The sequence below is a fragment of the Phalacrocorax aristotelis genome, chromosome 2 (genome assembly GCF_949628215.1).
Source record: "Phalacrocorax aristotelis chromosome 2, bGulAri2.1, whole genome shotgun sequence".
In the NCBI taxonomy this organism is placed as follows: domain Eukaryota; kingdom Metazoa; phylum Chordata; class Aves; order Suliformes; family Phalacrocoracidae; genus Phalacrocorax; species Phalacrocorax aristotelis.
Window position 1 is genome coordinate 56,405,406 of NC_134277.1, and position 21,699 is coordinate 56,427,104.

The 21,699-nt window shown below is 39.3% G+C and overlaps 2 protein-coding genes across 6 annotated transcripts; one reads left to right on the forward strand and one right to left on the reverse strand.

The window, feature by feature from the left end:
- The first annotated feature begins 863 nt into the window (after positions 1 to 863).
- YAE1 (YAE1 maturation factor of ABCE1) lies at positions 864 to 7,680 on the forward strand. 5 transcript variants are annotated; one of them, XM_075083684.1, is made up of 4 exons: positions 864 to 1,177; positions 2,043 to 2,355; positions 3,942 to 4,063; positions 4,469 to 7,680. In XM_075083684.1, the coding sequence occupies exons 2-4, from the start codon at positions 2,239 to 2,241 to the stop codon at positions 4,896 to 4,898; spliced, it is 669 nt and encodes a 222-aa protein (XP_074939785.1). In that variant the 5' UTR covers positions 864 to 1,177; positions 2,043 to 2,238; the 3' UTR covers positions 4,899 to 7,680. The 5 variants fall into 5 exon arrangements, with proteins under 5 accessions (XP_074939785.1, XP_074939783.1, XP_074939787.1 ...); XM_075083682.1 differs by having other exon boundaries at positions 950 to 1,177; positions 2,216 to 2,355; XM_075083686.1 differs by having other exon boundaries at positions 1,056 to 1,108.
- On the reverse strand, positions 6,687 to 21,133 carry LOC142053692 (mediator of RNA polymerase II transcription subunit 1-like). Its single transcript, XM_075085707.1, has 16 exons — positions 20,978 to 21,133; positions 19,775 to 19,859; positions 19,367 to 19,421; positions 18,787 to 18,919; positions 17,640 to 17,668; positions 15,279 to 15,350; positions 15,110 to 15,184; positions 13,862 to 13,932; positions 13,021 to 13,086; positions 12,449 to 12,557; positions 11,603 to 11,727; positions 11,125 to 11,237; positions 9,156 to 9,351; positions 8,730 to 8,825; positions 8,189 to 8,297; positions 6,687 to 7,047 (listed from the first exon to the last, which is right to left on the reverse strand). Exons 1-16 carry the CDS (start codon positions 21,092 to 21,094, stop codon positions 6,687 to 6,689), a joined length of 1,812 nt encoding a protein of 603 aa, XP_074941808.1. The 5' UTR covers positions 21,095 to 21,133.
- Positions 21,134 to 21,699: the final 566 nt, after the last annotated feature.

Below are 21,699 nucleotides of genomic sequence, written 5' to 3' on the forward strand. Positions count from 1 at the left end.
TGCAAAACAAAAGGGACAAGATGAGAGTGCTGTAGCTGTGTGAGTTGCATCACACTATCGTTCATCTCTCACTCAGTACCTGCAGCATGAGGGCAGGGTCTGCTGTCATCCACGGCAGTGCCCCTAGCCCTGCTGTAATGAATCTGTGGGACAGGAGGTGGGACACCTGGCAGTGGCTGCGGGGTGAGCATGGCATCATGGCCAGCCTGGTAAACAGGGAATCAGCCTCTCCCGATGAGGGGCGAACGTGCTCCCTCTCAGTGACCTGCAGAAGCACTCAGTACACGAGGACACGTCCTGTAACAGGAGTTGGCAATTCGGAGAAACACACAACTTGACTTCAGGGTTTACATATAGCATGTTTATTAAGATTAACCAACTTTAAATTTACGCTCACATGCTAAATGTAGCACACACCAAGAAAAACACATTATTCTGCTGTAATTACTGTTTTCTCTGATGGATGCGAACAACGAAACACTTGACTCCCGCCAGCACCCTTCATATTAAAAAGGATATGTTATTGTGATGCCTAATCTTGCAAAGGAAAGCTTGAGGGCATACTTGACACCTAAGCACCTTGAGGATTCAGAAGCCAAGGCAGATTTTTAGTTTAAATTCCACGATGTATGACTGAAAAGAGGACAAAACCGCCATGTCCCGGGGAACACGCTCCCACCGGGGCTGGCCTGAGGGCTCTGCGGAAGGCCTGGGGCAGTCACACGCCCCTCGCTCTGGAAAGCCGGGGCAGGGGGCTCAAAGTACCGGCTCTTTTCCCCGCCAGCAACCGCCCCCCTCCACCGCCTCCCACCCCTCAGCGGGCAGGAGGGCCCCACGGCCCGGCTACCCCGCCCCGCCTCCTTGAGGAGGATGCGAGGCTGTGCCCGCACTAAAGATGGCCGCCCGCCTCTAGTGCCTCAGACAGGCTTTGAAGCCACGGGGCTGCCGGTTAAGATGGCGGCTGTTCGACTGTAGCCTCCGCGCAGCTTGCCCTCGGCCAACATGGCTGCCGCTCTCCAACTGCTTCCGACAGCAGTGAAGCCAATTTGCCCTCAGCCAAGATGGCGGCGCCCAGGGAGCAGGGGTTTTCTGTGGCGCGGCGGCTGTGGTGAGGGGACGGAGCGCGGGGCTGAGGGAGCAGCCGGGAGGGGCGAGGCGAGGCTGCGCCTGCCGTCAGGTAGGGTAGAAGGAAGGCTACCTGCAGCGCGGCGGCTTGTGGGGAGCTGGATGCCCGCCGGGCTGGGCGGCCGGCCGTGAAATGGCGGGTCGCGGCCTGGCCGGGGCCGGGGCCGGGGCCGGGGGCGCGGCGGGGGGCCTGTGGGCTTGGCCGAGGTTTGGGCAGGGCGGCGCTGGCGCGTTGAGGCACGGTTTTGCGATCCGCTGGCTGGAAAGGCGTGGGGGCGGCGGGGTGCGCCTCTGGCCCGCCGCCGGGAGGGCGCCGGCAGGCTGCCGGACTCCGGCCAGGTGTGTCACAGGAGAAGCAGCCTGGCCTGGCGCGGGGTGGCGCTTACGGCCCGCGGTCCCCCGAGAGTCGCTGATGCCGCTGCGAGAAACAGCGTTCGTGGGTTGTAAGAATTTCCACCGGTGCAATGAATTAGTTCTGAGCGGCCTCTTAAGGTTTTCTTGAGTGGCAAAGATTAAATAATCCAATTATGTCTTCGTCCTTCTGCAGTACAACTAGCTCATTCATTATTCACAATATAAAGCATTATTTCTACTCAAGATCTGTAAGATGGTGAATTATTTGGCATAACCAGGAAACTGAAAATCAAAGGTGGAAGTCGTTGCTAATTATTAACTCTATAGGCAATAACTTAGTGCGCCTCGTGGAAGCTATATGGGGCTATTTGTCAGCTGCTGTCAGAATCAAGTCATAAAGTTATTTCTGCCTGGTGTTTGTGTACTAGCAACATTTAGAAATGCTCACTTGATGTGCATGTGTGTCACTGCCATTAGAAGGGAAGAAACTGCTGTCTTAAGTTGTACTCATAAATTACAGAAGCTGCTTTACCAGTGATGATCTGTCTGTCTTCCCTTGACAGATGCACCCTGATGGTAAACAGCATCCATTTTTCATGTGGAAACGAATGTACAGGTTGAATAATCAGCTCCATACATGACATCTCTTCAAAACTCACGGTTTTTGCCTATACTTCTAATCTGACACTTAGCTAGATGGACTTTTGAGTCAGTATTTTCTTTACCACATAAACAGAGGTCATAGTCATCACTGCTGTTATGTCCTGGGTACAAGCTGCAGTCAGCCGATCCAATGAGGATATATTTGATGAAGATGCAGATGAGATGTATCTACTACAGAAGGAATGGAACAGCACTATGAAAAAAAGATTGAAGGTATTCCTGTAACAATGTTTTAATGGTCTTTTTAAACATTTTACATTTACTGATACGTACCTTGATATTCATATGGCTGATTTAAAGGGAAAACAAGAGTGGCTGCTTAAAAGTTATGGTGGCTTAGTTTCTTGTGAATGTCAGGAAAATTTACGAGAGGTTTGTCAGAGCAAAATACTGTTTTACCAAAAGACATTGACTCCCTCTGTGCAACCACATGCATTTGTAAAAGGCAGTACTAAATCTGATGCGAGTTATTTGCTTTAATACTTGTAGGTATGCCACTAGTAAATGTATGGCAACACAGCTAAACAGTGCGAATAAAGAAATATGATATGTTTGGATTTTTAAGTAGAGGTCTTCATCAGTCAGATTTAAGATGTGTGACTCCATGCGGAACCACAATTGAATGTTGCGGTCTGGGTAGTTCTGTGGCTTATTTATTCTCCTAGTGAAAAATATATGTTATGAAAGCAGGTTTCCGCAGCCCTTCCCTCCCTGGAATTCTACAAGGAACAAAACAAGTACATAAACTCAGGTTACTTCAACAGATACGTTATCATTCGGAGTGGAGCCAGTAGGGCTCGTCTGCTCATGGGTGAACAACATTTGGCTGAAGAACATGAATGGAAGCTGTTGTGTAGGCTGTGATGAGGAAGGATATTACAACAGAGCTGTTGTATTATTCTCCAAGGAAAAGTCTCCTGCATCTGAGTCCCTTGAAAAGACTGGTTTTCTTAAGGGGCTGTTTAGTGTTCTTACACAAATCCCTCTGGTATTTTATGAGTAGACACTGCAAAATTGTAAAATGTTATTGAGGTTAGACCTGTATGTTGGGCAAAATACATTCCGTTCCTGGCTATTTCTCTAGCAAGGCCACCAGTTTTCTTCTCTCATGAGCAAATAGAAGTTTTCACTGTTACAACTTGCAATTTTGGCATGAAAAAAGTTCTACATTATATGGTAACATCATTAGAATATAAATCAATTAATTAGTGTTACAATCATTAGCTATTTCATACAGAAAACAATCACAATATGTTTATATGTGACTCACTCCATCACCATCTTTTCTCTAGTATAACTCTTGAATTGAGTGAGATCCAGCAAGTAGAGAAGCAAGGCTCAGTAATTCATTTTGTGAAAACAGGTAGATGGATTACAGATGGGAGAGTACCTCTGCTAAAGGGAATACTTTGCAGCCTATGTATTTTTAGATGTCTAGAAATCTATGCGTGGTATTCTTTAAGGAATTTTTCATAAAGGAGTTGGTCATCATGAAAGCAAGCATGCTTCCTTGCAGGTTTGTCTCATTTTTTTATGTTTTTAAAAATACTTCCTGTATTTTCTGACCTTCTGGGGATCCTTTCGGAAAATAATTGGATCTTACAGATCAGTAAATCATAATGCAGTGCAAAAAGCATGTCTTGCTTTGGCAGTGGGGGTGTAGCAGCAAGGGATGTTCAAATCTAGAAGCTGTAATTTAAGAGACTGAATACTTGTTTAAACTTTTTTTATTGTAATGAAATTGTCATAGGTCCAGTTTTTCATCTTGTGAACAACCTGTTTCACTACTCTTATTATAGGAAGGCTATAGGGATGGTGTTGAGGCTGGGAAAGAACTTACACTCCAGGAAGGCTTTAATCAAGGTTACCGACACGGTGCTCAGCTGATGGTTACATGTGGCCAGTTCAGAGGAACCCTGAAGTAGGTTACAAATTCCTTAAGGCTGTGTGCATGTGGAGGGTGTGTATGAAGGGAGTATGCATGCAGTTCTTTGTTTTAATGAAAAAAAAAAAAGTGCATTGTAAATCTGTCCAGTGTGAGCAACCTGAAAATTCTCGGGTCCTGAATACAGGGAAGTGCCTACCTGGATGTAGAGTGATCATTCTTAAAAATCCTCCTTCAGTTACTCTTCCAAAATTATCTGAATCTACATCTTTAAGCCTACATATTTAGTTCTACCGCTTGAATTTCCCAGAAAATGTGAATGAAACATACATACATTTATATAGTATAGATATCTTGTCACATTGTTATCTCCCTTCAATAACTGGAGGATTCTGTGGGTACATGTAATCACTTTTGTTGTTGTTGTTCTTCACTTTTCAGTGCTCTCTTATCCTGGTGTCATTTTAATGGACATGATTCTGCTTTAAGTAAGATAAATGATCTTCTTGATGTTGTTGGAAAGCATGAAGATGATGTGCTTAAGTACCTGAATTCTATTGAACAACAGCCACATCTCGGACACATTTTAGATTCTGTTCAGGACATGGACCTTAATCACACAGCTCCAGCTGGGACAGAGTATAGTGAAGTTAAAGCTGGAAAACACGAGGATGTTAGCAACTCTGGTGAAAAGATTTGTAGAAATAATTGTGAGGTTGGTTCCTTGCAGCGTGAGTGCAGCAAGGCAAAACTCTGCACAGATCCTGAAAGGTCAACCCTTGCTTGGGTTAAAAAGCAGACTATTTGGCTAGTAGAACAACTGGGCTTATCACTGGATATACTTCATCATGTCCAGCAACTGGAACGTTAGTTTTTCTGTCTCATGGTATTTAAAATTATCTCAACTGGATTTGATTATCAGTTTGTGGACCATGTACAGGATCATACATCACTTTGTTTTAAGGAAATCTGATTTTGATACTTCCCAGTAGAGGTAATTTCTGTAAATCTTCACCATGCTTTGGCTTCTGTCAAAAAACCACCTTGCTTTCAATTTTAAACATAACGTCCACAGAAAGGAGAAATTACTTTTAAAGCTCTACAAACATTACTAAACATGTTTCTGTTCTGTGTCAGAAGCTGTCATTTCACCCTCGCTTTCATTTTTTGGCAGCAGTTTGGAAATGGAGCAGGTCCCTTAAATAGCCCCTCTAAATAGGACCCTTCTAATATCTAAAAAATAAATGCCCAGTGCTATAGACTAGCTGTTCTTGCAGAATAAGCTGCTGTTGATGATATGCTAACTCTATGGAAAATAGAACAGGATTTGCTGCTGAGTTCTAGAGTGCTGTGACTCTCTCTAGTTGCTATGTAAAATACAGGAACTTTTCACTTTTTGTCAAATTCTTCCTCTTACCTTTTGTAACCACTATGCAGTGCACTTTCACACTTAAACTATTTTTTTTCCTCCTCATACAGTTCTATTTATTTCACTTTTGCTGAAAACACACTATTCTCTTCAGCTGCAGAATTACTGACAATTCAATTGTTTTACTGTTAGTTCATCTACTCTTACCCTGTTAGACCACACTGAACATATTTCCAGTCTGATGAACGTAACCTTGTGTTACTTTTGTATTTATTTTGCCAGTCCTTCTAGCCTGAACTCATTCCCATAGTGTTTTTTCCAAACTCTTCAAGGAAGTCAGGCTTATTCACCTTGTAGAAACACACGTGCATGTTTCTGACAACTTTGTATTTCTGTGCCAACATTCTGTATTTGACTCCTTTTCCTGTTGCTTGCCTTAACTGTAGCTGCAAATTGCTCTGGTCAGGAAGTCTTTTCTTTGTGAATGCCTGTCCCTGTCTTACACCAATTAAGCTGATTTACAATAAGTTAGGAGTTTACTTGGTTTAAGTTGCTTGTAACTTTCCTTCACGTCTGAGACAAAGCAGGTCTAGACAGAGACAATGTGAAATTTTGAACAGCTGACCTAACTATACTTTTTAAAGAAAAAAATTAAATCACAAAACGGTTTTCTACTTTGAAGCCAGAAAAAAGCTAAGGTAAAAATTGCTTGATTTTCAGAGACCGAGTCTATGACTTTCATACTAAAGGCTATTTTCCTGCCATGGAGCTGGTAGACTGTAAGTTTGGCTGCCATTCAGTACCACTTCTACATTAAGGGAAAACAGAACTGCAATTAAGAGTCTGTTATTGAACCTGTTTCTGAAAGATTAGGCAAAGAGGGCTGTCTGTATTAATTACATACAAAATTGTTCAAACAGCTTTCTTTTTCTCAATTTATTTAGCATAATGCTGACATAGATGAACATTACTTTTCTACAAGTGCATGTGTTATGTTACAACCTGTATCACATATGTCAGCCAGAAATATCTTCCATATCGTGGTAGAATATGGTGCAGACAAACTTATAGTAGAGCAGTGTTAGACTTCCCAAATTTGGAAGTTTAAAAATGCAAATTCAAGAGTATTACTTGTATGTATTTAATAGTGTGCAAAGAGGAAGCTCCGTTCACAAATCACTAAGTAGACAGCAAGCTTGCCAAGTTCTCTCCAACTACTTCTGCAAAAGCAATATATGCCAGGGAAAACAGTTCTTTCTGGTTTGATTTTCAAATAATAGATTGTGTGTTTTACTCATCTGTCATAATGGCTTCTGTACTAGCTGTGGAATTACTTTCTTCCACTCTGCCCAAAGTTTCTGTGCTTACTGGGGGGTTACTTTTTCCCGTGTTATCACCCAGAGTTTCCAGTTTGGCTGTGGAGAGGTTTTCTTTTGGGCTGTCTGTAGTACTTGGCTTATCTGTCACTACCCAATCTTGCTGACCAGCCACAGAAAGACTTTCTTCAGGACTGTTAGAATCCATCACTTGCTGACATGGTGGTTCAGGTTTTTGTGTCATATCTACTTCCATGTCTTGTGTTTCGCTATCAGCTTTCACCTTGGCAGCATTCCTGAAAATAGCTCTCATGACAACTGGGACCGACATGCAACTGAAGGAGGAAATGAAACATTAGTCACTACTACAGGCTTCATCCATTCTTCAACCTACTTCTGTTTTTGAAACTGTGGCTGACACCTGAATGATATGTGCAGTGAAAAACAGCACTACCTCCTTGCATCTTTTTGCCTTGTACAACCTAATAGGTGTTACACTAACTACAATATACCTTCATGTGCTATACCAGAAACATATGATGATACAATGAAATCAAGTGCTGGATCTTTGAGCTTAGCTGGTGCAAAAGAAGCTTTGATAGAAAGAGGGGCAGGGTTTGGTCAAAAAAAAAGTCATATAAGGGTGCTTTTAATGAAAACCTGAACTAATAATATTGAAATATATTCATTCTTGCTGAGTTTTATAATTGTAACTTTCATGTTTTGTATTAGACAAGTACAGAGTATATCTCCTCTAAAACACTGTCTACACTAGAAGAGGGTTTTTTCCCCACTCTAACAATAGTTACCTGGTTCCGGGAATAGTAACGAGTACTCTGTGACTTAAGACAGGGCATGCTAATTAAACATGTTCAAAACCAGCCTGCACTGTTCTTGCTGTCATCAAATAGATAGTAGCTGTATACTATCTTATGCCAAATAAATTAATGCTCTCAGTCGTTTCTCTAGCCTATGTTCATATATTGCAGCAACTTGCCTCTCATGGAATTTGTTTCAGAAAACAAGCCAGAGACAGTGTTGTAGACATGCCATATACACCTCACTTTCTGCAAAGAAATACTGATTGGTGTTAGGTAGATGTGGAAAAAGTCCTTTCCATGCTATTCTAAGCTATACCAGTCATGAGACTGTCATCAGATAGAGCCTTCAGAAAAGGGTGTTTACAAAAGAAAAAAACATCTTTATGAAAGGTAAAACTCCCTTCATTCAAAAGTGTTTCCTTGCCTCACGTGCTTTCTACTAGAGCCACTTTCCATCACTATTAATTTTTAAAATTTTTGAAAAAGATATTTTAGTGTCTTAAGTAACTTATTCTCACTATTGTATTATAACTTTTTACTACAGTGAAGTTTTCTGGTCGCTGAGTTTATGGTGTTGTGAACACACATGGTATTTCCATTAAATGGACACCTGAGGTTCATTCCAGCTGTTACGAAATAAAATAAAACTACTTACCGCTTCACAGCTCTTGCTATAAAGTCATCACTAGAATTTAGAGTTGGATCTTGAGGATTTAAATGAAGGCGACATTGGACTTCTCTGGAGGTTATAACATCAATTATCACTAAGAAAGAACATAATATAAATATTTCAAAATAAACATTTTTATAAACATTGAAAACCATCCTTTCATTCTGATGCTTCAAGAGGTAAGACAAGTCAATGGGAAGGGGCCTGCAAAAGTGCTTTTGCTTAAGACTCGCTTTTTCCTTATATGCTTAAATCAGAAATCGTCAAAGTTACAATTTATTAATGCAGGCCAAGACAGAATAGGACTTGAATATTTGCATTTACTTTCTGGTTTATGCTGAATACAGAACACTTTAGTAAGCAATTTATACCCAAGTGCTACTTTGGTTTTTTTTCATGGGTTGCACGCCATTGAGAGCAGCCCTTAGAGTGTGTTTGTAACTGAAAAGCATAGTGCAAGAGCTTAGATAGAACCAAGTCCCTGTCAACCCAGTAAAGAGGAGAGTATCAATTATTCCACACATACCACAGGCTAAATTCTCTTTCACAGGATGAAGGAAAAAGACAGAAAAGCTGGTGTTCTTGTGTGGTACCACTTCAAAGTAAAGCAGTTCTGAATCATCTAGAAATAAAATCACTATTTAGTGATATCCGGTTGAACCTGGACTCTTTTTGGCTGAATCACATGCCAGAATTTTAAAAATACTGTAGATTAGGTACAGTAGAATCATTACTTTGGCAACTTAGTTTATGCTTATAAAAGGAGGCCTAGGAGATCTTTTAAAAGAAAATATTCAACGGAGTGTAGTACTAGAATTAAGAATTTTTTATCATGCAGGATACTCCAGAAGTAATGACAGCTTTGGTAAAGGAGCAGTTGATCTGTTAACACCCAGCTTAGAAGCTAGTTTCTCTCTAATACTCTGCCATTACTCCCAAAGACACAATTTACCTTCATTTATATGCTTCTCAGAGACACAGCTGCTAATAAGACTGTTATATGCCAGTTGATGTCGAAGAATCTCTATGACGCCGGGCACACATTTTGGGTGGCTAAATGGGATTTTACTGACCAAGGCTCCTGCTAAATCTGCTTCTTCTGAGCCCTTGTTTATGAAGTAACAGTGCTTTGGGCAATCTGGAAGAGACTGAACAACAAATATGGGAATATTTCAAGCATTGAAAACAAGAAAGTAAAGCTTGATCTTACCAGGAAACTGCACAATCTGACAGTAAAAATAATTTTGGAAGACATTTCTAGCATGTCTTTCATGCCTGTCTGCACTTCAGTAGAAATACAATCCTTAGAGGAAGCTAAAAGAGAACCATTCTCCCTTCCAAATGCACCCAGATTAGGTGAATATACCCAGAGCCAAGTGGTCAGGAGTTCAAGTGCCACCAATTCTTCCAGCTACTCCTAAGAGCCCTGTAGGCTGTAGAAATGTTAACAACCAAGATCATCTCTCAGAAGGATATCATAGTAGTGCTGCTTGACAGTTGTACAAGTAGGACAGCCGTTTTGCCTGAAATCTCTTCAGGGCATCATATGTTGTTCCTCCCTCCACCACTACTGCTTTCTTTGGAGAAGTATGTTTGGCTAGGATATCTCCCAATGATTCACTTGAAGAGGAGGAGAAGATGAGACAGTAAGGAAATTTGCCACCTATCTGTGACAGTGATTCTGTGACAAAATTAGAAGTGCAATAGGGTGTTGTCTACTTCAAGATGCCAAATGGGAACTGTCACCTTAAGAACAGGGCAGGGCAGTTAATTAGCAGGGTCTACATCACCAAAAGCTGAAGAGAAGAATAAAAGAGCTTTTCCTTGTGTGTTCATGGAGCAAAAGGGTTTCCCCTACATTCCTTTCAAGGTTAGTATTCAATTTAGTAATTTATTTATAGAAATGAAAATCTTTAAACTTAGAAGTAAAACAGTCTCCCAGCAAGTACTATTATAGGGAATTGCTGAAAGGTTACAGAGCCTTCCGTGTGTATCTAATGGAAATTAAAAATTCATCCCATCTTATGGGTTTTATAGAGGAGAGCTTTGCTAAATCATATTTTAATATGGTGTAAACTTACTACTATTTCTGTACCACCACCTCAAAGTACAAGAATTATGTAGGCAATGGGCTCTGCTGACACTGCTAGTAGAAGAGAAAGAAGTGTTTTCTTTTGTTGCCAGGTATTTCAAAATTAATGTTTCCTAGCAAAAAAAGGTAAATCTTTGAAGTTTGTCATGTAGTTGCCCTATATGCAAGTCTGGCAGAAAGCATCTTAGCCACCATTTTCTATTCTAAAACTTTTCCTCTGCATCTAATGCAGCCTTAAGTATTTTTTTAACAAAACAGTTATTAAAAGGGAAGCTATCTATAACTAAGCAACCATGGCTCTCTATATAATAATTGTCATCACTGTTGTAACACTTTACCCTTTTCTTCCTCCCAGTCCCTTTGAAAGTTATTGGTATTCACAGTGTTACCTAATCAAGAAATGTTTTTTGCTAAAACAGCATGATATGCAGTGTGACACACAGCATGGTAAAGATCTTAAAAAAAAAATCTAAGTAAGTATCATCTCAGGACTTGTTCCTCACACCAGCCAATAAGTTTCCTTCTTTTTAAGGCATTAATAATAAAGTTCTGAGCAATTTTCAGAAAAGTAAATATTTGGGTTTCACGCAGACAAATTAATACGACTTCAGCAGCAGCCATGCACACAGTGTTTAAGTAATGAGGATGAGAAGCTCACCTACTTGAAAGGGTCTAATATTGTTCCATAAATAACTTGATCTATTTCCTAAAGAGCATTTAAATACTGTTGGGATTTTGGGAAATCTGCATTGCTTGCTTATGAGGAAATACAATTCCATGTATATCTTGCACAAGGGCAGAGTGTGTGTCAAATGCACGCTATACTCACCACAATGAAACAGGATTTATGTGTGGATAAGTCTTCACTGAATTTTTCTTTAAGGGTAGACTGAACAATCAGCTCATATAGAGGAGCTAGTTTCGAGCCAGTAATCTGAATTCCTGAAACCAGATCATTTTTTTTTTAATTAGCATTTAGGTTATGACTGTGTATGAAAGCAAACATTAAGAATAAACCCAATGTTTTGAAAAGACAAAAAACATCAATCTCCTTTCCTATTCCCTTTTTTGCTAATGGGAATTTGACGTAGAGCATTTAACAGCTTTGCCTGTAATTGTCATATCTTTCTTAGAACTTTTGTGTTTTGCACTGGTTGCTAAAGTGTTACACTTGGGCTGGTAGAACAGAACACGTTCTGCCCCAGAAACCAGTTTTTCCTCTTACAATGTGAACACAGGGAAATGAAAAGCAAATAAGCAATGCAAAGTCACAGAAGTAGTCAGTCTTAAAAACAATTGTAACATGCCTGTGAGACTCTGTATCTCCTCAATACTGGATGAGGACATAGGAATAGGCGCGTGAAACTTCAGCACAAAAAAAGCTGGCAAATCCATGCTTAGTTCATCAGTCAGTGGCAAAAAAACAGGGTTGCTGGGGGAAAAAAAGGTCAAAATGGAAGTTTGTTACAGAAACTGACATAACAAGGACTCATATTGTAAGGCCTCTATCAGGTCCCAAGCAGTTTACTACGTTCCATACTTTTTCTGTCTTGAGAAATTATTTACTTTATAAACGCAACTATAACCTTTAATGTTTTAAAACAAAGTTAATGTGAAGACTGGCAGAAAGGAAAAGTAAGCCACCAGAAACTGAGGAACAGTGCACAAGGATGTTTGCTATAAATCATTCTATAGTGATTTATTATGGATAATTACTTCAGACTTTCCCTCCAACCTAATATTGAAATAGAGATGAGGTGTCAGTATCCACGGTGGGATGACAAACTATTTTGTATAGTTAAGGCATAATATGCCTTGATATATGATTTATTTATTCTGAAACTATGCAGGAGTTGCTTGATGAATACTAGGAAGTTAAGTAATATTGTTCCAGTGGCTCTTTCTGGCTTCAAATCTATGAATAAATCCATAGTTCAATGCAGTTGACACAGTTAAATATGAACACAATAACTTTAAAGTCCATTTGGGAAAACTGTAAAAGCCACAGGTTATACAAGGTGTAGCTATAGAGCATAATGCCGTCAATAAAACAGAGCTTCCTGCTTTAGCAGAGGCTAAATGTAAGTTATGCTGAGGTTAGTGCCAATGACTTGTAAATCTATTTCTGTATTGTGAAGAGTCCAGAGCCTCACCCGTCCTCTCCAGCTTGAGAATCTACAAGTAGTGGAGAAAGAGGAAGTTTGTAGAGCATATCTGTGCCTTCAAGAGTTACAACAGTTTTTGTTCCACACACCTGGGAACCTGAGGGAGAAAGAGAACTGCATTATTTTACTCGTGTCAGTGTGGATTAATCCTATCCATACAAAACATGCAATGGTAAGGTATCTGAAAAGTCAGGTCCAACTGACAGCCACAATGTCTTGGGCAGCAAGGAGAGGCCTGCACAGACCACACCCAAAATGCCAAAGTTGCCCAATGTGGGACATGCCATGAAACAGATCAAGCAACCACCAGTCATTTTCATGCTGTTTAGTCAGTTGTTTTGTTTGATATCACTTTCACTTCAATTTGGGTCAGCAGCCAAGAAATGGGAAAGTAGTTTCCTGATGCATGTTATAATTGTGCTAAAGTGCATCACACAAATCATTCTGCTAAACTAGAATTTTAAATTGTATTTCTGAATTTCATTAATGAACTTTAATTAAGAAAACAGGTAATGCTGTAAAAGTTATCACATTAGTTATTTTTGCTTTTCTAGCTTTACCAGGACGTAGTTCTGCTTCCAAAACCTGATAGGGAGAAATGTAAAATTCGATGTTCATAGGAGCTCCTGAGGAATAATTAAAAAGAATAAAAGGTTACTACACATGTTAATAGAGGAAATATGTTAGGCATCTTGACACAAAGGGGGAAAAAAACAAGAGCAGTGTAGATGGGCAGAAGGGGATTTCTCAGAGTTCATCTCGAATTACAGTATATGTTCAAATCGCAGCATTTTCTCAGTTATCAAACATCTTTTCAAAGATTAGATTGAATTTCTGTCTCTTGCACAATAACCTGTTGTTCAGCCTTAAAAATACTAGCTGAACTGCTGGCTTTCAGTGAGTAGTCTGAAATAGAAGGGAAAGTTGCAATACTTGCATAAGGGACACTCACATCAAGCTGTGCAACAGGATAGCGGTAGCATGTGTTACTTTTATGAACACATTAACAGTTAAAGCTCACTTCTGGCAGTGTAGATGAGCCAAAAAAACTGATCAACTGACTGTATTTGCCTTTTAGACAACATGAGCGTTATCTCAGCTACTACCGCTGTCACATCACGGTTACTCCCAAGCTGTGGTTTCCCACATAACCTCACAATATTGCTGGCTTTGCTTTTAGGCTGCTGCAAAGTCAACATTGCATTAGCTGATAAACCACCTTGCCTGTTTGTATTTTCTCCTTCTGTATGTCTGTACGTTATCTGAGAATACAGACACAGTAAGTCCCTACAGGATGTTTTGTTTGTAATAGAGGATCTTCACTGTAGACAAAGATCAACTCGGTAAGCTTTTTTATTACAATTCTTTGAATCCATGAAGAAAAGAAAAAAAAAAAATCACCTCCAGTTCTTGGCACCAGGTGTCCTACTTTTCCATGAAGTACTTCAGTAACTCTGTTCACATCCTGTGTTCTAGTTCAAAACACATCTTGATTAGTGTTTCCTGAGTTGCAATGCTAGATAGGCTAATGTAAAGGATAATTTGTGCCCTTAATCAAAGGGAGACGATGCTGTCTTGGAAGTAAATTGTGCCTCCATTTGTTATGACAGCTTCCAAAACACCATCATTCCACTCTTGCATTAGTCCTAGGACTTGGGCTTCCAGTTTCAATTCTGTATCTGAGCTATTTCATGTTGTAATTTGATGTGCTATTTACCAGAAATGAAGGGGGACAAAAATATTGGAGTGGCAGGTTGAGCAAAGAGTGAGGAAATAACCTGGATAAACTAACTCAAACAGAACCAATCCATAACCTCAAATGTGATCATACAGCTGAATACATACAGCCATACAATTATGTGGCTGTGTATTAAAACTCTGCATTAACTTACATCACAGGTGGGACAAATAATCTGTTTAACTCATAAAAAATATTTACTGAGATGTCAGTGATCAGCAAGGATATAGTATATTTGTTCATGGAGTTAGTATTCTTCATAAGAGAATTCTGTACAAAAATAAGCCAAGAGTGTGTTTCAAGTTACAGAAGGCCATGCTTGCCGAGAGTACTTAATAGGAAAGATATCAGAAAAGATGCTTCAAAAATCCAGAAGGAAACCACTGCCTCAACTCATTTTCTGAAAATAATGAAACTCAATGTACGATTACCAGAGGGTTTAGGAAAATCTGTCTCCCATCTATCTGTAATCCTACTGTTTGAAAGGAGAAATGAGAAAAGGAAAGATAGGAGGAAAGCTAGTATGCACTACTCCTGATATAAAACCTGAGCACAAAATGAGATACCCAAACAGCAGGACCCCAGAAAGTATATTTTACTTCTGCCACAGGGAGATCTAAACATGACTGCTGACTTTCCGGTGCCGTTTGCTCCTAGTGAGTGGTCACATGCACACACCCCCAAGCTCTGCAACCAACCAGTTTCCCAGCAAGTCTCTTAAAGCACAGGAGTTCAGTAGATCGTCTTGTTTGGCATGCCTGGGGTTGGCAAACTGCAGAAAGGCTTCGTGTTTTCCAGTGGGAGAAAACTCATTAGCCTGCCACATCCTGCTCTATAATTAGATTAGTTAACTTAGTTTTTAGTGAAATGAAGGGGTGGAGGGAAAGGGACAAAGGTAGACTTCAAGTTACCTGTCTAGAAGAAACATTGAATAAAGATCTTTTTCAAGGGCCTGCAAAGCAAGGTATCCCTTAGCTTTCATTTCACTGGGAGAGAGAGAAGACAATTCATTATTTTTGTAAGTAAACAAAAGCTAGGCTATGGATTTAAAAAGTATTTCAAGTAAAAGCCAGTTGCAACCTGTCTCCTGGAATTTGATACAGATTTGACAGGTCTTCTAGAATCTTTCCAAAGGCATCATAGTTCTTCATCCTACCAAAAAGAAACAATTGCTATCATTCTATTAAATGAGATTCATAATAAGTCTTTTATATCTAACTTGCTAGAAAAAGCATCATTTCAGAGTGACATAGACCCCCTCCTTATGAGATCTGGTAAGTAGCAGTACTGCTTTTAAATTTTCTTAGAAGATACCAGGAAATGTGAATCCTTGGCTCTGTTGCAAAAAGCAGTGTAAATATAGCTGACACTGGTTAAATATGCACTACTGAAAGCAATAGATATTCACGATACACAAATTTGACAGCTCATCAGCTGCAAAGCACTTCTCCTGATATTCCAATAAAGCCAGTCAAGTAGCAACACCTCCCTAATGCAATGTACTTGTACATTGTTCTTTTCATCAAAATATCAAGTATTGTATTAATATTGCACTTCACAGCACCCTGTGAGAGAGACAGATCTTAAATACAATTAATAGATACATCAATCAAAAAAAGAACAGGGGACAAGTGGCTTGCATAAGTTTGTTCAGACTGCTCAAAACCCAGAATTCCTGCAGATAGCTGTGATAGCCTGGAGCTCTGCTCAGACTAACCCACCAGGTATTTACTCACCTGCTTAAGTGGATTTTAAGTGGATTTTACAAGCCTTACTCAACTCTCTAGTCCTGCAGTCAGAGAGCTGTACTCAGCAAGACATACCTTCCCTTTCCATGCAGAGGTGGCTGCAATTTGGATCAGCAGAGACCAAATAAGCCTGCCTGGACTTTCACATTGGGACAACTCCTTTCCAAACAGAAACCTAAGCAAGCTGCTCAGCTCTTCCATGAGTCTTTCCAGCTGGACTAGCGGGGAAGCAGGCGTGTAGGTACAGGCACAGCACCAGCCTATGCACTATCTGGCTGGTTCATCATGATTTTACAGTTACTTTGGGACTCATGGGAAACATTACACATATAACAAACTGCCTTACAACCAAATAAAATACTACACCAAGAGGTGTAGAAGGGGTACCTGCACTTTTTGCCAAATCATAACAAAAGCTGGAAGGCAGACAAGCACTATCCGCAGTGCCAATGATAACTATATGCCAAACTGCTGGCAGTTAACATCACTGGTAGTCAAAAACCTAGGAAAATGTGAGTTAAAGCTTCAAGACATAGCTGCGTACGCCTATAAAGCTAATATAACTTAATTTCTGAGGAAAGAGAGGGGTGGAAAAACTGGTGACGTGTTACAGGTATGAGAGATTAAATATGCAAGGTCGATCATTATTCTTTGTCTCTTTACCTTCCCCATTCAACTGTTCTGCCAAGGTATTTAAATAAGAATCCAATTTCCTAAATACACTCATTATTAGTAAAACCTGGAACCTTGATCATATTGGCTGGAGGACTTCTAAATGAACATGCTGGTGGCCTGACCTGGAACAGCAACTATTCAGACAAAACAAAAATGGTAATAATAATAATAAAATATATATTTATTTTAAATTCCGTATAGATATAATAATATATGTTCTTATTAATATATATTATAATTATATATTTTTAATATATTTTTTATATAATGCCTTACTGCTACATGAGAAAATTAAAGTAACATCTCCTATGCATTTGCAAAGAAAAACAGACCATGTGATATCACCTTGTTTTCATTGCTGTGACAGAAGCCTGAAGGACATGTAATTAAGACATTTGCGTAAGGGCAACACAAAGGCTATTTAGTATTTGATGGAAGGAGAAGGGGAAAAGTAATATCTGGTTTGGATCTGTAAATCTGCCAGTTTTGAATCATCATCATCAGTCCATTTCCAAAATTATGGGTCCAAGCAGTTCCGTAATTCTTGCAATCAACACAAATGCAAGTATTCAAAGGCTGTGTTCAACTGGCAGCTAAAGCCCAATACAATGAATTACTCTTTCCCCTCGCTCCACTGAGGCAAATGCAATTTAGCTGTTCTCAATTTAATGACTCGAGGAATAAGTAGTGCCTGGAGTATCTTTTCAAAATCATATTTGCTGCAGTTTTAGCCTTGAATTTACAAATTGGAAGCAGGTAATAACACTTACAGCAACCACCAGCCTCCAATATGGAGCACTGGAACCACCTTCCCACATAAAATAAAATCTAAAAAGGTGTCAGTTCTTCTGTTGTTTTCTGGATTCATATTATTGTTTCCTGATTCTTGCCTTTTTTTTTTTCTTTCACTTCTTACACTGAAAAAACTCTAGCCTTGGCTTCTCCGCAACATTAAGATAAACACAAGGCTCAGGAATTCCTTTCCATTCAACAAGAAACTCTGCACATGATTCTTTACCTTAGATGCTGCAACAAGTCATCACAAACCTACAGGAATGAGAGAGGGGAGTTTCATGTTTCTTACCATCCTTTGTGAAACATCTCTTAAAAGCATTTCATTGGCAACTATAACAACTATAAGAATGTTCCTCATAACTTTCAATTAGCTGAATGGTTAGCTTAAAAAAAAAAACAAAACACAACAAAAACCAGACTAACATTACAATAGTTAAAACGTTATATTAATATAATAATTAGCAGAACAAAGGCTCTGTGGAAGAGGATAAAATTAACATAAATAGTTTGTTGATAAATTCTTTCCAGAAAAAAAAAAATTGCATCTTCACCAGTTTTTCTTTTATTGGCAGTTACTGTGCTAAAATTCTGTGCTAAAATTTATTGGCAGTTACTGTGCTAAAATTCAATCCTAATAATATTGTCCAGCACTCACTTATCAACAACCCTGTGCTGGTTAAACAGAATAACTTGAAATTCCTGGACTGACTGCAACTGAAAAACAGGGGCTAAATTAACTCGAAATTAATGTAACAATTTGGATACTTAGTGATGTAAATCAAGTTTATGCTCCCCACCCCCCCACAACAGGTTGTTGTTATATCTTGGATCTGAAGGATTGTCTGTGACTCTAAGCAACTGCAGAACATGGTATATGAACTGCAGAGTGATATTTTGCTAATGTTTTAATGAGTAATTTGCATGAAAAACATCCCCATTAGTAGGAATGCACATACTCCTAAAGAAGGTAGAAGGGAAAAAATAGAATCTTTAGTAACAGCTCCAAGACATCCACTGAGAATATATATTGCATTACACCTTGGTAGGAAAATATTTTAAGACCCTGTTATTTACTGTATGTTGATAACATCAAAGTATGAGAATACAAATATTTATGCAGGGTACTACAAAATTCTTGTAAGGTGGACATGTCGGCTGAGTTTTACCTTAATATTTAATGCTACAGTACATACCTGTAACCAAATTGTAAATTGAGGCGAGAGATTCAGATGCCTAAAGAGGTAGGTAGTGCCATTTACTGGCTGGCAGGTGTGACAAGACCAAAAGGGAGTCAAAGACTTTCTGACATGGCAGCTGGAGGCCAGGAGAGAGACGACAGGAAGGTGAGAGACAGTGAAAATTAACTTTACCACAGGAGCTTCTCCAAGGTGAGCCAACTTTACATATACCACATTTCCATTCTTCTCCAGCTGAACTTCTATATAAAACATGTTTGATGTTATGTAGCAGGAAGTCCCACTGGGGCTAACATGAGCATTAAGCCTGAAGAGAGGGGAAAAAATAAATAAAAAAAAAGGTTTGTATGTCTAAAAATTCTGTCACATGAAGAAAGGAAATGAGTATAGTTTACTCAGTCGTGGGAAGAGGCATGAGGGGTGCTTCAAAAATAACTCTTCCTTGGCTCAGCTTCTGAAAATTATCCAACCAGGCAATATATTTGTGCTCTGTTCTCTGCATTATTGTGTTGGTTTGCAGAAAACTATTTACCACAGCCTGTAGCTTTGGGACCTAGGCGTGCATGCCCTCTTTTTACCCAACAACCTCCTCCACAAAGGGCTAATCAAAATCGGCACTTATACCCATTCCTAGTAACACACTCCATTGGAACACTGAGCTAGAAGTATATTGTTGACAAGCCATACAGATGGTATTCCTCACTGGACTTGGGGCCATGCTTGCTCATTTGCATTTATTCATAAACAAACTTACCCTTTTTGTTTGGATAAAGATTCCAATCTGTTCATCACAGAAAACAAAGATTTAGCTGCAAAACAGAAATGTTATTTAATCAGGCTGCAATGATCAAGAAGTAGAATCCTGCTTTAAAGGCTATAATTTAGGAAATGAGAAAATAGTATCTCTTGCATGACTTCTTGTTATTAATGACAACTATTACCCTATGATTAACGAGTGCTGTGCTGGGTAGAGCTTATTCTCAGAATCTGAGAACAGCTATAGCCTGAAGGCTTAGCCCAAAGATGAGTCAAGTCTCTTGTGTCATACCCACCTTGTGTTTGTACATTTGACCCCTTTGTGCAGAACATCACCAATAGATAAGGATAGGTAGTTTCCATAGAATATTAAAAATATGCTTTGAGTTATCTGACAGCTCATTACCATTTAATGTCCTTTGTATCTTCTCCATGCAAGAGACCAATGGACCACCTGGAGCATTACCATCAAGCCGTTGAAGTGGCTTATCCTAGCACATTTGTGAAAACAAGAGACAGAGGAAGACTCCTTAAATTACTAGCCAAAAAGGAATATCACTGCATGTGAGACACAGAACACTGGTGCCCAGTACAACAAAACAATACTTATTTCTTTCTGTCAAACATAGGGGTGACCTATAATTGTAGCTATCTCTGAGGTAGCAGCACTGAATGGATTTGTGAAGATCCTATTGTGCAGTGATTATATATCAGAAGCCTTTGGAGCAGGGAGCAGCTTTCCATTCACTTTTCTTGAGCTGAACACAAGTTACACCAGCTAATTTCACCATGATAATAGAGAGCAGCTATGAAAAGGCACTAGGTTTTTATCTTAGGAGGAATCTGCCAGAGTGAAAAGGAGAGATCGGTAAGTGCCACAGGTGTACTTGGTTAGACTCAAGGTGCAAGTTCCAGCTGAAGATATTAACTTAAGTAGCAAGCAAACTGTCCCAGCTTCTCTTCTGGCTCTTGTCTGAAAATTTCTCATAGTACACACTTCAACTCACAAAGGAATTTCACTGCTGAAAAGTTTTCTCTATTTTCAGACTCAGGATATTGCTTTCACAGTAAGGCTTTAGTTAAGCAATATCCTTATGGGACTTTTTATACCAAGTTCACAGCAATTGTGCTAATCTGCTTTTTATAAAGATGATTCTTAAATATAATTAGCTACTGGAAGGGTGAGAAGCATGGAACAACTTAAGGTATATCACAGAGGATAGAGTCTAGACAGCAGGTTTCAGGCCATTTTCTGAAACACAGTCTTTTCTCCCAATCGTGTGGGCAAAAAATTGTCTTTACATACTACAAATGTCCTAACGATAATGAATGGAAAATAACCTAAAGTATTAGACAATCAGAGCTAACCCCTGAGGAGTTAAAATAATGCAAGAAACAAACTCTAAAGTGTTAAAATAATGCAGGAATCTTTTTTTATCCACTGTTGTAAGAAAATTAGGAGCCAGGCTATAATAGGTACCAGATCTGGGGGGTTTTGGGGTTTTTGTTTCCAGTGGCTTTTTTTTTTTTTTAAGTCAAGGTTGTGAACCATCTTGGCAACCTGCTCTTAAACCACATATCCTTCTCTTACCTAATGTGTGATTCTTACCATGCAAAAATGGACAAGCTTCAGAGTTTCGGTCCATGGTTTTTGTTGGTATTTTAAACGCAACTGTTCCATTAAAGCTTTTGTAGAAATAGCTGTCATGGCACCTGAAAAACACATCAAAATGTTCTAAATATAATAGCATGTATTTAAATTGGCAACCAGAAAGTTGAAGAAGGAAAAATATAAAGACTTGCTAAGGTCATTGGTGTTATGCTTCAAAAGAAGAGGCATTAAAAAATTTTAGTTTAATTTTGCATGCAAATATCTAATTTTTGTAAGACTCTGACAGAAAAAGGGTGAGAGGATATTTTGTATAGGCAAGTATTCTCAATATTAAATGCAGAGATGTAGCCCAGTCTTCAACTTGTTAAACAACTAGGCATTCTTTACCTATGCACAATCTTATATGTGTATTCTTAATAAATACCAAGGCCTTGCCCTGGGTTTCAGGCATCCAGATTTCTACACCCACCTAGAGCTCCTTAGAGTTAATTTTGATTAGACATAAAACATTAGAGATATTTTTTTTTATGAGGGTGGTGAAACACTGGCACAGGTTGTCCAGAGAGGTGGTAGATGCCCCATCCCTGGAAACATTCAAGACCAGGCTGGACAGGGCTCTGAGCAATCTGATCTAGTTGAAGATGTCCCTGCTCATTAAAGGTCATCTAGTTCAACCCTCCCTGCAAAGGTCCCTTCCAACCCAAACCATTCTATGATTC

What these genes read in the sequence shown, in the direction of transcription:
- YAE1 (XM_075083682.1), top strand. Translation starts at nt 1,003, where the DNA reads ATGGCTGCCGCTCTCCAACTGCTTCCGACAGCAGTGAAGCCAATTTGC. An exon ending in CTATGAAAAAAAGATTGAAG is followed by an intron (nt 2,356 to 3,941) that starts GTATTCCTGTAA and finishes CTCTTATTATAG; the next exon opens with GAAGGCTATAGGGATGGTGT. An exon ending in CAGTTCAGAGGAACCCTGAA is followed by an intron (nt 4,064 to 4,468) that starts GTAGGTTACAAA and finishes TTCACTTTTCAG; the next exon opens with TGCTCTCTTATCCTGGTGTC.
- LOC142053692 (XM_075085707.1), bottom strand. Translation starts at nt 21,094, where the DNA reads ATGTGTTTTTCAGGTGCCATGACAGCTATTTCTACAAAAGCTTTAATG. An exon ending in CCTGGTGCCAAGAACTGGAG is followed by an intron (nt 13,087 to 13,861) that starts GTGATTTTTTTT and finishes ATTATTCCTCAG; the next exon opens with GAGCTCCTATGAACATCGAA. An exon ending in GAAAGAGAATTTAGCCTGTG is followed by an intron (nt 8,298 to 8,729) that starts GTATGTGTGGAA and finishes GTTCTTTCTTAG; the next exon opens with TGATAATTGATGTTATAACC.